This window comes from Plenodomus lingam, assembly GCF_022343315.1.
Source record: "Plenodomus lingam strain CAN1 chromosome Unknown contig_8, whole genome shotgun sequence".
Lineage (NCBI taxonomy): Eukaryota > Fungi > Ascomycota > Dothideomycetes > Pleosporales > Leptosphaeriaceae > Plenodomus > Plenodomus lingam.
Window position 1 is genome coordinate 1,251,126 of NW_027093972.1, and position 12,851 is coordinate 1,263,976.

The 12,851-nt window shown below is 52.1% G+C and overlaps 6 protein-coding genes across 6 annotated transcripts; 5 read left to right on the forward strand and 1 right to left on the reverse strand.

Annotated features, from left to right (window-relative positions):
• Nucleotides 1-327: 327 nt before the first annotated feature.
• IAQ61_010492 (uncharacterized protein) lies at nt 328-7,732 on the reverse strand (the record flags this gene model as incomplete). Its single annotated transcript, XM_066098802.1, is given in 20 exon segments — nt 328-1,095; nt 1,180-1,434; nt 1,491-1,650; nt 1,670-2,055; nt 2,086-2,341; nt 2,451-2,855; nt 3,091-3,599; nt 3,667-3,876; nt 3,934-4,374; nt 4,432-4,762; nt 4,847-5,391; nt 5,448-5,685; nt 5,838-6,150; nt 6,225-6,350; nt 6,400-6,520; nt 6,586-6,684; nt 6,744-6,907; nt 6,962-7,094; nt 7,155-7,546; nt 7,610-7,732. 20 exon segments carry the CDS (start codon nt 7,722-7,724, stop codon nt 328-330), a joined length of 5,967 nt encoding a protein of 1,988 aa, XP_065951347.1. The 5' UTR covers nt 7,725-7,732.
• A 483-nt stretch (nt 7,733-8,215) lies between these two features.
• Nucleotides 8,216-9,178, forward strand: IAQ61_010493 (uncharacterized protein; the record flags this gene model as incomplete). Its single annotated transcript, XM_003841829.2, has 1 exon — nt 8,216-9,178. One exon carries the CDS (start codon nt 8,216-8,218, stop codon nt 9,176-9,178), a length of 963 nt encoding a protein of 320 aa, XP_003841877.2.
• Nucleotides 9,179-9,498: 320 nt separating this feature from the next.
• Nucleotides 9,499-9,870, forward strand: IAQ61_010494 (uncharacterized protein; the record flags this gene model as incomplete). Its single annotated transcript, XM_066098803.1, has 1 exon — nt 9,499-9,870. One exon carries the CDS (start codon nt 9,499-9,501, stop codon nt 9,868-9,870), a length of 372 nt encoding a protein of 123 aa, XP_065951348.1.
• A 35-nt stretch (nt 9,871-9,905) lies between these two features.
• IAQ61_010495 (uncharacterized protein) lies at nt 9,906-10,115 on the forward strand (the record flags this gene model as incomplete). The annotated part of the gene is made up of 1 exon (XM_066098804.1): nt 9,906-10,115. One exon carries the CDS (start codon nt 9,906-9,908, stop codon nt 10,113-10,115), a length of 210 nt encoding a protein of 69 aa, XP_065951349.1.
• A 323-nt stretch (nt 10,116-10,438) lies between these two features.
• Nucleotides 10,439-11,080, forward strand: IAQ61_010496 (uncharacterized protein; the record flags this gene model as incomplete). Its single annotated transcript, XM_066098805.1, has 1 exon — nt 10,439-11,080. One exon carries the CDS (start codon nt 10,439-10,441, stop codon nt 11,078-11,080), a length of 642 nt encoding a protein of 213 aa, XP_065951350.1.
• A 418-nt stretch (nt 11,081-11,498) lies between these two features.
• On the forward strand, nt 11,499-11,855 carry IAQ61_010497 (uncharacterized protein; the record flags this gene model as incomplete). The annotated part of the gene is made up of 1 exon (XM_066098806.1): nt 11,499-11,855. The coding sequence occupies one exon, from the start codon at nt 11,499-11,501 to the stop codon at nt 11,853-11,855; it is 357 nt and encodes a 118-aa protein (XP_065951351.1).
• Nucleotides 11,856-12,851: the final 996 nt, after the last annotated feature.

Here is a 12,851-nt window from a genome sequence, read left to right on the forward strand (position 1 = left end):
GCGGCGGTTTGGGTGTTTCTGAGTTAGGGGAGATGTGGAGGGTTTTGTGGGGTTTTGTTGGGTTAGGGGCTATCTGTTCGAGGTTTGTTGTTTGGGGGGTTTGGTTTGGTTTACCTACTTGTTTTGTTTTTTAATAACGACTTAGTTGGGGACTTGGGGATTTAGGCACTCGCTTAGGTGGGGAGATGGTTACGATCAGGGATATGCGTCATCTGAAGAATGATATACCCATTCACATATCCCTTGACTACCCACCCACTCTCCCTACTCAACCCTAACTACCCACTTACCCACCCACTCACCCCCGCAATCTTCCCCGCCAACCCCTCAATCGGCACCGCCTCCAACACATCGAAAATCGCAATCTGCGCATCCCATCTCCCTGCGAATCCAATTCCTCACCTCCATCGCCCCCTGCGAATCTACACCGTACAAGTACATGGGTCTGCCGGCATCAATTTCTGCACTCTGTGTTTGCAAAATGTGTGCGATTTTGTGGACGAGCGCGCTGGTGACGATGGCTGTGGCGTCGGCGAGGGAGGGGGCGGCTTGGAGTTGGGGTTTCAGGGGTGCGGTGGTGGTGGAGGTGTGGTCGGGTGGAGATGTAGGGTTACGGCTTGAGGGACTGGTTGAAGAGAGGGGGAGGAAGCGCAGGTCGTGGATGAGGTATTCTGGACGCGGTGTGTTTACGGCGTCGAAGGCGGCCGATGTGCCCAGTCCGACGCAGATTTGAGCCGGGGTGGGTGAATGGTGAAGGCTGTGTTGCTCTTGCTGGTGGCTTCGTAGGACTGCTTTGATCAGGGCGTGGAACAGAGGTTCGCGTGTTCCGGTGACTGCTTCCCAGCGCTTCACGTCGCCCGTGGCTCCGTGTTCCGCGAGGACGCCTACGTCGGGCATGATGCCGAGATCGAGACTGACGCCGCGGAGACCCAGCGCGCGGCGATGATGGGCAATTGCTTCTTGGAACGTCGAGCCGGCTGCATAGTTTGCTTTCCCCTTGTTGCCGATGATGCCGGAGATGGAAGAGAGATTGATGAAGAAGCCCAGCGGGTGGGTGGTGTCGAAGTAGGCGTGGAGATTCCAGGTCCCTTGAATCTTGGGCCGGTTGGCTTCGATTTACTGCGTATGCGTCATGGTTTCGTAGAGGCTGTCGCAAAGGGCCATAGCGAGTTTGAATACGCCTTTTATCGGGGGCAAATCGGCTCCACAGCTTTCGAGGGCGGAGCTGAGTGCGGTTTCGTCACTGATCTCGGCGCAGTAAGTGTGTACTTTTGCGCTTAGATGGACAAGCTCACGCACAATGGCGCGAGAGTCTTCACTTTCAGCTCCTGAGCGAGATATAAAGGCGAGATTCCGGGCTCTGAGACTGATCAGCATCTTTGCTATGCTGCGGCCCAGTCCTCCCAGTCCGCCGACGAGGAGATAGGTATTCGTCTGGACTTAGCTTCAGGACATCCTAGGCGCGTTGCAGGACCAAAACTTCGGAGTACCCACGGAAAGAAATGACCAGTTTGCCCTGGTGCTTTCCACTTTGCATGGTGCGAAATGCGTCCTGAATTTGATTCAGGGGCAGGACGGTCAATGGATGAGGTGACTGCAGAACTCCATGACGCACCAACTCGAACGTGTCTCGCATAGCTTCGGCCATAACTTGGGGCGCTTGGTCCACAAATCTAGCAGGTTGAAGCAGGCAAATGTGGCACTGCGTGCGAAGGGCCGCATATCCAGTCTCGTGTTTTCGAGGGCGTTGCGGCTACCAATTTCGACCATGATGCCCAGCGGTGCGAGACAGTAGAAGGACTCACGGAGTAACTCGCCAGCCAGTGAATTCAGGACGCAATCCACGCCTCGACCATTTGTGACACGCTTGACTGCCATAGCGAAGCTCGGGTCGCGCGAGTAGAAAATGTGGTTGTCTGGAATTCCATACTGAGACTGCACGACACTTCTCTTCTCGGCGGAACTCACAGTTGCATAGACAATTAGCCCCAAATGCTGTGCAAGCTGAATGTCGGCCTGCACCACGCCTCCAGCAGCAGCGTGAATCAAAAACGACTAGCCGCGTCGAAGTCCTGCAATGCTGACTAGAGCGTGGTAGGCGGTGGTGAGAACAACGGGCATGGCAGCGCCAGCCTCGAAGGAGATTTGCTCCGGTATGATCGCGCACATGAGGAACTTTGTTCGAACGACGGTGGCATGTGCGCCTAAGACATAGGCGCAGACGCGGTCTCCAACCTGGACGCTTGTCACGTTTGAGCCGATGGCTGTGACTGTGCCGCTGGCTTCGTAGCCTAGCTCCGGCGTGACTATGATTCCCATGGATATCATGACGTCTCGGAAACTGAAGTGGATAGATGTTAGTTTGATATCCCCTTTCATGATGGATTCGTGCTGGAAACTTTTCACAGCACGAGTTCAGCAAAGGATGGTAACAGTCTAACTTAACTTACTTCACACCAGATGCCTCAACCCGAGACTCCACCTCATTCTCCCCCAACGGCACAGACAGCCCAGCATGCCTCTCAAAATACAAAGTATCCAATAGCCCCGGTTTCCCAATCGCCAATTTCACCGGATACTCGATCTCCCTGAGCTTCAGCACACGCGTCTGCTCGCCCCTGAATCCTAAAATCTGCGTGTTCAGCTGCTTCTCCAGAAAAATGCGATTGGTTTTGACCAGCCCGTCGCTTTCAACGAGGAACCCAATTTCTTGGCCCGTGCTACATGTAATCCGTGCCGTCATACGAGTTCCAATCCCATCCTCCATGGTCTCAGGGGCTAGGTGCAGTAGCTGGAGCCACTGGCCGACATTTTCACTGCGAATGGAGCGGAAGAGACCGGTGGCGATGGAGGCGCTGGGGCCGGAGAAGGCTGTGATCTACAAGAGGCCCCTCTATGTGAGTCCCGCACTTCGAATGAGTTCGAAATCGTCCGATGAGAGGGCTTCCATGTATGAGGTTTCATGCTCAAGTAAACTGATGACGTGTTGTCCAGGATAGCGTTCAAGATCTTTGGACCCCACGGTATAACGTGGCCGTTTGCACCCTGGGATTGCAACGCCGAGACAAGGCATGCAGTGAATACAGTTACGCGTGCGCTTGGAGATGGAGGCTCAAGGATAAGGATATCACTGATGTTCTTTGGGGCGAGGAGTCAGGTGCGTGTGAGGCTGAGGAGATGTCTACCGGGCTGTTTGACCCTGAAGTTTGGGGCTTTGCGCTCATTTCCTGTGTGGCGAGGGAGATATCGAGGTCAATACCAGAGATGAGCTGTCCAGTGGGTGTGAGTAGTGTTTTGAGCTGGCGAAGGCATGTTTCGAGTCCTGGTGTAGACTTGCACCGCTCAGGGACAATGATAAGATCATATGTGTCGGTCTTGTCGAGACAGCATTCAGAGTCATTTGCAGAATCGAGAAACAGTATGTTCCTATTATTTGATGTGCTTGTAGACCCAATAATGGCGTAGTTTACTAAGCTTGGGAGCGTGAATCTCGCAATTGAGAACATACTGCTCCGGATGAAAGAATCGATGTCTCCGGTCTTGGGTAATAACTCCAAGACTGTTCGTCCAGGCTGTTCGTGCAGCAACATGCTACAGATCTAATCATTGTCAGTTATATTGCCTCATCTTCATAGTCTCATTTAAAAGTAGTGTCCAAAAACTCACCTTGCTAATTCTAACGTTGGAAGTTTCGCCTGCGTTCTCCACCATATGCTGCACCTGACTAGGCTTCAGCAGATGTAACCCATGCTCCCAACTCGGTGAAGAGCATAGAACCGACGCTGTGTCATAAGGCTGCCCATCCGACTGGCTCTCATTCGAAGTTTCAGTCGTGCACCTGAATCCCCGCATAGAAATGTAAGCTGAAGTTCCAGACTAATCAAAGACATCGATATCAGCTGTGACCTCTCCAGGGCTCCGCGCCTGTGCTACCGAAACACCTTTCAAGTTGGTCCCCACAGCATCAGGAATACCAGAGAAGATGGCCAGCTCCTCGATGAACGTAGGAACCATTGGTTTGGTAGGTGGCTTTATCTCATCATGCATGGCGCAAAAGGTGGGTGCGAAGATGGAGTCTAGTGTGGTCGGGTGGATCAGATGGTGACGGCCAGGCTGGCCCGTACTGAAGATCTCTCCGGGATCACCAATGGAGATTTCAAACACGGATTTCCCTTTTCTCAGGTGCGGCTTCTTGATATTGCGAAATGTGGGACCAAAGTCCAAACCTACTTTGCTGAAATCACGGTAGAAGTCACCAGTGGGAAGTTCCCCAGCACGAGAGTCGTATGCACTCCTGTAGTGTGAGATACGGGAAGCGGCGAATAGCTGCATCTCGCGATCCATGTGTTCCTCGTGGTTGGCCCTATAGACGATCTGGATCATGCCGTGACAGTTTTCTCAGCTGGCATGTCAGCGCTTCCAGAGGTCGACACGGTGAACTCGAGCCATCTTATATTCGAGCTTGGGCCGGCTGTATTGGTGAGATGTGGATCTAGATGGATGGTGGCTTCGCTTGCTCACTCCTCGTTTACCACCACGGCCGAGCCGATGGATATACCGCAGCTTGAATGAGGGAATCGACTTGCCTGCATCGGCCATCTGGCGAGCGGCCTCGATAGCCATGACGGCTAATCCTGCCCCCGGGAACAAGACCGTGGACATGACCTTGTGATCACGAATCCACCCTTCCCCCGAAAGGCGGAGATGGCTGCGCCAGATTCGTTCTCTTTCGCTGATGGATGTGAAGGAAGCACCAAGCAGACTCTTCTGAGGATGTTATCGCATGCAAAATTCCCTGTTGATGCGAGATCCCGCGTCGAACCTGCGCGAGTGGTTTCAGGGATACGGTGGCAGATCAGTGAGCGTTTCAACAGACTCGTCGCCATTCACTTTGGCAATATCAACCGGGTAGCCCTTGACAAAAGGCCAGCCTGCAAGGTCAAGAACTGTATCGACCGCATTCATTCCCCTGGTCATTGCAGAGCGGTACTCGGTACCCTTTGACCCGTTTTTGTCTAGTACTTCTTCAACTGGTCCAGCCAGAGCAGAATGCGATCCAAGTTCCACCAGAATATCCACAGTATTGGCAGAAGACAAGGCCGAGTTATCCTCTGCCGGCGTCAAAACCATCTCAGTCAAGGCGTCGGAGAAATACACCGGGTTGTTGAGATTACGGCCCAAGTAGAAACCACCCAGTGACTCTGGTGCAGCTTGCCCGCCATCCGTACTGGAAAACATGACTGGCCTACCATCCCCGTCTTCCTGAGGGATTACATGAATATGGCCCACGGCCTGGACGTAGCAAGGGTGGATTACCTGCACATGATCGGAGTGGTACGCTACATCGATGTCAAGGCGTCGTGCAGATTTACCCTTTGCATCTAGCGTCGCCTGGAGCCAGGATGCCGAGTTAAGCCAGAGATGGTGACATGTACAAAACAATTTACACAGGCGACTGTCAAATCCGTGTCACCCATGCGAGAGATCAAGTCCTCGATATCTTGCTGAGAACTGCCAACAACCATCATACCTCCGTCTAGTTCTGGCGCCACCATCTTGAGTCTCGCGGATGCAACGCTTCCTAGGTATGCCACAAACACGGCATTAAGTTTGTGGAGAGCGCCTACGCAGTGCGCGGCAGCAATCTCGCCGCTGGAATGTCCCACAACGCGTGCGGGCCTCACGCTATATAATTGTAACAAGTCCACCAGGTCTATCTGTAGCATCGTACAGATTATCTGGCTACGTTCCGGTTCATCTATCCATGCCTTGTCCCTTGACTGAGCTCTTTAATGACACGCCACGAGCAGCCTATTGAAGCAAGATGTGTCTCGTACTCATCAATGGATGCTTTGAAAACGGGTTGGTCGAGAAGCTCGACACCCACTCGTGCCCATTGGGCACCCTGGCCCGTAAATATATACCCCAGTGATGGCGTCTTGTTGGCTCGGACGGCGGTATTGCCCGGCAGTGACGTAAGTCGGGATTGGGACTGATCTAGGCTTGAAGCAATGCAGTAGTATTTCCAAGTGAGCTTGAATCGCTTGGTACCAAGTGTATAAGCAAGATTGGCCACATATTCTAAGTAGCATGTGCTTGGATGGTAGCGAGATGGGAGGATAGCACCTGTGCTACGCGTGCTATTCCTCCCTGGTCATGGCTGGTGATGATGAAGACTCGCTTTCGGAGGTATGATTTTCTGCCGCCTAAAGGACCCAATAAACCCCTGATACAGCTGCTAGTCTGTGGTGCTACGGTTCGCCGCCGTGACTGGGGTGCATTCTCTACGATGGCGTGGGCGTTGGTACCGCGTGCACCAAAACCACTAATGCTCATGCGTCTCTTGTCCGCTCTGGTCCAAGGTATCATCTCAGTCGGGACATGGAGGTTTCCATTTACCAAATGGGATAGTCGGATTTGATGTGTTAAAATATAAGTTGGGCGGTATCACACTCTTTTCCAAGGCCAGGATGCCTTTTATCAGCGCGGCGATACCTGCTGCGCCTTCGATATGTCCTATCTAAAATATTTATTAGCATATTTAACTAGAGAGCTCGAAGCGAACGATATTATATTTGGTTTGACGCTTCCGAGGACTAGTTTGCGTTGCGGGCTTGCATGCTCTCCAAGTGTCTCGTAGATGGCGCGACACTCGATGGGGTTGTCGAATTTTGTCCATGTACCCTATAATCATTTGTTAGAGGGATTCTCAAGTAAGGCTGGGTAGGGAGTAGAGTACGGACATGAGACTCAATGTATTGCGTATCTGCCATATCCAGCCTAGCAGTGGCGTAAACGTCACGAATAAGAGCCGCCTGACCGTCAGCACTAGGCATAGTGATGCCCTGAGTGAAGCCTTCCGAATTCACCCCAGAACCGCGGATCACAGCGCGAATTGGATCGCCATCTCAGACTGCATCTCCGAGTTTCTTCAGCACAAGAATCCCACACCCTTCTCAACGCGAGTAGCCGTCCCCGGAAGCATCAAAGGACTTGCAGTGGCCTTCCTTAGTACTCATGGTCATATTATTCAGATAAATAGAGATGTCAGGGTTGAGCATCAAATTGACGCCACCTGCAATCGTCATGTCCGACTCGCTATTCATGAGACTTTTACATGCAAGATGGAGGGCCACAAGGCTAGATTAACAGACCGTTTGTATCACCATGCTGGGCCCCTTCAGTTTGTAATACCATGATGTAGGATTTGCAATCATTTCTGTGATGACCCCGGTCAGGGTGTACCTGAGGTTGGAATCGGGATCTCGGTCGATAGTGTCGCGGTAGTCGGACGTTGAAGAGCCCATGAAACACCCTGTTTTGGTGCCGGATACAGCTTCTATTGGTAGCCAAGCACTCTCAAAGGCCTCATACGCCAATTCCAGTGCGAAGCGCTCTTGTAGATCCATTGCCGTGGCCTCGGCTTGGCTCGTGTTGGAGAAGGTGGCATCGAAAGACATAACATCTTCAGTCAAGAATGGGCACCTTTGTTGGAAGTTTATGGAGTTTGTCTTTTCCACGATGGTGGAATGCATCGGGATTCCATCTGTTGGGGGTCAGGCGGTATGAGTCTGCTTGTTTCTTAGCGTGGAAGTTGGGGGAGGCCCACCACGAACCCCGTTTTGATACGGTACCAAAAGTTCCCAAAACTTCTCTGGTGAGGCGGCGTCTTCAGGTAAGCAACACGATAGGCCAATGACAGCAATAGGATCGTATCCAGCCATTTCCCAAGCTGTTATAGACGAATGGATCCGCCTCGAAGGGTTAAACTGATTTGCAAAGGAACTAAATCCTAGTAGATTTAACTCAATAGCCAATCAAAAGGAGCCTCGCAAGAGGAGCGAACGTCTCATAAGTTCATGGAGAGTTATATCCAAGACACACCTCGACAGCCAGCGTATTACTGTACAAAATCCCATCGTGCAACAACAGTTTGGTTCGGGTTCAAGCCGCGCCGTACGGACTGTCTGAGTCTGTAAGGTAGTAGCAGGTCAAGCATATATGTCAAGTGGGAATTCGACGGATTGATGCCCTTGTTAACGTAGATTCAGGATTATTGCGGAAAGTTCGTAGACCAGCGGATTATCCGAATGCTCCTAGTTACCAAGCACTATGCATATCTCCGTACCCCAAATTGAACCGGAGCAATCTGTTTGAAACCGAGCTTAGATAAGCCTACTTTGACGAACTGTACGACGCCAAGGCAGACAAGCACATGTCGACAGCGACCAAATATGGCTGTTTAATTTGCGAGCCTGGCGAATTTGTGGGTGCGGTTGTGCTGAAGCGGCTCGAGGATGCCGTGGCCGACCAGGACAACATCCTGTCTGTCATTGCAGCGTCGGCGCGCAATGACTCTGGGCAAGCAAGCTCCATGACGCACTCGAACCACCGGGCACAAGAGAGCCTCATGGGCGAGGTGCTGCGCAAGGCACGTGTCGACGCCTCCGAAGTGTCGTATGTCGAGATGCACGGCACCGGCACCCAGGTGGGCGATCTGGCCGAGATGACAGCGGTTGCCAACAGGTTTGGTGGTTGGGCCAGGGGTGCAGGTGATGGGGGTGAAGGTTGGACTTCTTCTGGACAACCACGGCGGGGGCGGGGCCGGGGGCGGGACGGCCCGCTCATGGTGGGGTCAGTCAAGGCCAACGTGTTACCGGGGCTCATTCTCCCACAAGCTGGCCTGTTCAACCAGAAGATCGAAAACAACTTCCCCGACCTCGATCAACTCGACATACAGATTCCAACGCAGCTGGCGCCCGTTCAATCGCGCCCAGGGGGAACACATACCATTCTCATCAACTCGTTTGATGCCTCAGGGGGCAACGGCTGTCTGCTCATACAGGAGCCACCACCACTACTGTCACCACCACCGCCCAGCCAGCAAGCTGTTTCCCCCGAATTCAACCCTGGACCCGATCCTCGCACTCGCCATGTCGTCGTCACGTCGGCCAAAATGGCAGGCGCCCAGCCAACAAGCCACGCTTCTAGAATTCCTCCAGGTCAACCACAGCACCCCACTCGCCCATCTCGCCTATACGACGACTGCACGTACTTAGGCTCCATTACCCGCTACGCTCCGCCGGGCAGTCGACTCGGTCACAAATCTCATCGACCAGCTCCAGGCAGATGTTGCCAGTGCCAGCAGTGCGCCCTCGCAGTCTGTCGAGGGGGTTAGGTAGCGGGCGCCAGGGTTCTGCCTACAGTGGCTTGGGTTCCCATTTGTTCGCCTATAGCCCTCCATTTCGAGATAAGGCGAAGCTCAGTGTTCGCTTGGCTGTCTCCTTTGGCCTGCCTCCCCTTTTTGCACATCATCGCCGATAGCAACTGCGACGAGTCGATCCAGACGGCCGTCCAAGTCCAGCTGGCCGTCATTACCCTCGAGGTAGCGCTGGCTGCCTTGTGGGCCATTTGTGGCATTAAGCCCGCCATGGTGACTGGCCACAGTTTAGCAAGTATGCTGCTTTGCACGTTGCCGGCGTTCTGTAGGTAGTTGATATGTTATTTCTCGTCGGTCGACGTGCTCAGCTGATCGAGGAGCGCTGTGAGGCAGGTACCTACGACGCTATGCTGGCCTTGGCCATCAATGGCGGAGAGGCTATCCTTACACATGGTTCCTTCATTATATCCCCATACTGGGGAGATAGTCTTGTCCACATCGCAGGTTCCATACTGGATTGCAATCCCAAGAAACCCTTGAGCGAAGTGGCTATGCTACAATTCTTTGGCTCATGCGACTTCTTAGAACCTATATCTGCTGTGAAGCCCTATGGCGTTTATGCCAGGGTGGGCACACCTGGAAATGCCCCAACTCTCATTGATGTCTGGTCTTTGATGGAGATCATCTGGTCATGCAATACAGTAATCTAAGCTTCCACCAAGTTTCAAGTGCCAGTTTCATGCATATGCTGGGTAAGCAGGAAAGCAGCGAAAATACATCTGGTTCCGCTCAACTGTACACCTCCCAGGCTCCCAGCTTGGAGCGTAAGCAACCGATTTCATCGGCTGCATCAGCTTCTGCATCCCTAAAGAGATCTACTTCACTAATCCCTGCTGTCACTGCTGGTCTATCGCCTGTAGATTTACTAGCCAATGACAGAGGTCTCGCAAAATAATTAATCATGAATGTCATTCTCGAAGCTGTGGCTGAGAAGACGGGCTACGGAGTCTCAAGCCTGTCGTCTAAGAGTATTTGTCAGATCTTGGAGTGGACTCTATCATGTCTATACAGCTTGCAATCTATGTACAAATCAAGCTTGAGATGGAAATACAAGCAGGATTATTCTGCCAGTATCCCATGATAGAGCACGTCGCTCAAGCTCTCAGCTCTCAGCAGTCATCTGACCGAATGGCACAGTCGAAGCTTGAGAAGACTGCGAGGACTCCTACCACGCAACTTCAATCAGAAGACTGATCAATTGTTAGCAAAAAGAACCTAATGGCTGCTATTCTCGAAGCCCTAGCCGCTGAGACCGGTGTAGATGCAGCAGAGTTAGACGACTCGGCTTATTTACCGGATCTGGGAGTTGACTCCATCATGGCTATCCAGATTGCAACAGCGGTTCAAAATGCAACTGGGGTCAAGATTGGTGCGACTTCTTTGCATGGCTGCCCTACAGATGGAGACCTGCGACGATTCTTTGCGGACTCTGCCGATTTCTCAGGTTTTTATCGTGGGAAAGTTGCGTCGGCTGTGAATCCATCCCCAAAACCATCGCCTATCTCACACAGTTCCTGGGAGGCCCTCCAAGTGACGTTGGCTACTCAAGAGAGCACAGAAACTTTGCGCACTACTAGCCCGTATGAGCTAACACATCCACGGAGCAGGACCACGACTCCAGAAATGATTAGCAACAACGCCTCAGTCGTTCGAACCATGATCCGCTCCCAATCATCCACTGGGTTGGCGACAAAGCCTCAGTCCAATACACAGGACTCGGCCATCAATACCACATCTAGTGGCACAATGGGTAAACCACGAGTGAACATGGTACTCATGCATGGGCAACTCAAGTCCAACCTCCCACCGCTGCTCATGTTTCCCGATGCGACAGCTGCTGCGGCAACGTCATCCTTCTAAAGCGCCTTAGCAACAACCGTCCAGTCTATGCTGTGGAATCTCCGTTTCTTTCTTGCCCGGAAAAATCCGCCTCTGGTGGGGAAGAGGTGGCTGGTATCATGGCTGAGGCCATAAGCAAGCAGCACAAGGGCCCATATCTCTTGGCCGACTACTCTGGCGGCTCCATTCTGGTCTACGAGGCAGCGCGCCAACTACTCTTCGCAGACCACGAAGTACAAGGTCTTCTCCTCTTCGACATGGCAGCACCCACAGTCTGGCACGGCAAGCACCCAGTAGCCAGGCTTGAAGTTCTAGTAGAAATGATGGTGCGCCTCATGGGCGGTTCCCGCAACATCTGGCTCGACCCAACCGCAGCCAGTAAATCCGAGCTGCATATGCGCCAAATGGTGCGCTGCCTCAGCACCTACAGCGGCAAACCATGCCCCTCACCTGCCCTCCTGCGCAAACCGTCATGACGTGGTGCATGCGCGGTGTGGCTGAACGCCTGGACGATGCCTTCCAGAAGAAGTTGGCCGATAATGGCATGTCATGCGACCCTGTACCCAACTTGATGGAAGAGGCTGAAGAATGGCCGTTCAATGCGATGGTTACTCCTAATAAGCCCCTGGTGCCGATGGGGTGGGATTACATGGTTGGGCCACTACATTGCCTGTCTATCGATACTGACCATTTCTCTATGGTTTCGCCGCCGGATGTAGGTGAAAGACTCCGTCCTCTCTTTCCCCCACGTCCTGTTCTTTTCTTGATGCTAACTTCGATGTTTTTGCTAGTTTGATAAGTTTCACGTTGCGCTAGAGGAAGGGCTAGGTTATTGCATGCAGTAAAAGGGGTAATTTCTTGTCAGACCTGCCTTGGTGTAACCGCTGATCTGAGCGAGGAATACCGCTTGAGTTCCCTTCATAATTTAGATGTGCAAGTGCCTCCAGTAAGATCATCGGTCACCGCGCCGTCTATGGTTGCTTGTGTAGTTTCGCCATTCCGCCACGCCAGGAGAATTTGCTAGATGTCTATCCAATGTCATTTGGAGCTGCCCTGAAGCGATCCACGGACACAAGGAAAATTGAATAACCCTCAAATGTTTGTATCCCAGTTCCAGTGGCAATGGAGCAGAGCGTCTAGCATTAGACTTTATCACGTTCTCAGTGACGCAGGTATGCATCGATATGTTTGTTTCTAGCGATCTATGGGCGCCACGTCATGCTCTCTTTTTAGTATATGGGCTGTTCTACTCGCTGATAATCTAAGGACAATGAGCTATACTCACCTTTTTCACAATGGGAGTGAATACCATGGCCTAACGATCTCTTCATCTGCGGCAATTGAGTTGCTTTGCGGTCCATCTCTTTACATGAGCCCATAGGCTTTAGGACCTATGAGCTGACCCACATACATAAGAAGCTTAAGTACTTATGGGTACTGTCGCAATATTAATATCTCATTAATATCCTACCATATATATCGTGTTATTGGGTGGGGTAATAGTATTCACTTTTGCCCATTTTAGTTCACGCGACAGGTACTTTGACAAGTCAGCAATGTCTTCTAGACCAACTGGGTACAGCTGGTTGTGTGGTGAAGTTATCTCATCGCGCAACATAGTCGTTGATATGGTAGCTCTTGCAAATGCCTTCTAAATTATGACGAATTTTTGACTGGAACCAGGATGATTTCTAGACACCGGTAGACATAGACGAGTTCGGAGGTAGGCCCAGAAGAAGGCTGTAGATCTTTCTCGATAGCAACGAGCACATCAGCTCTTCGCTGACATCCT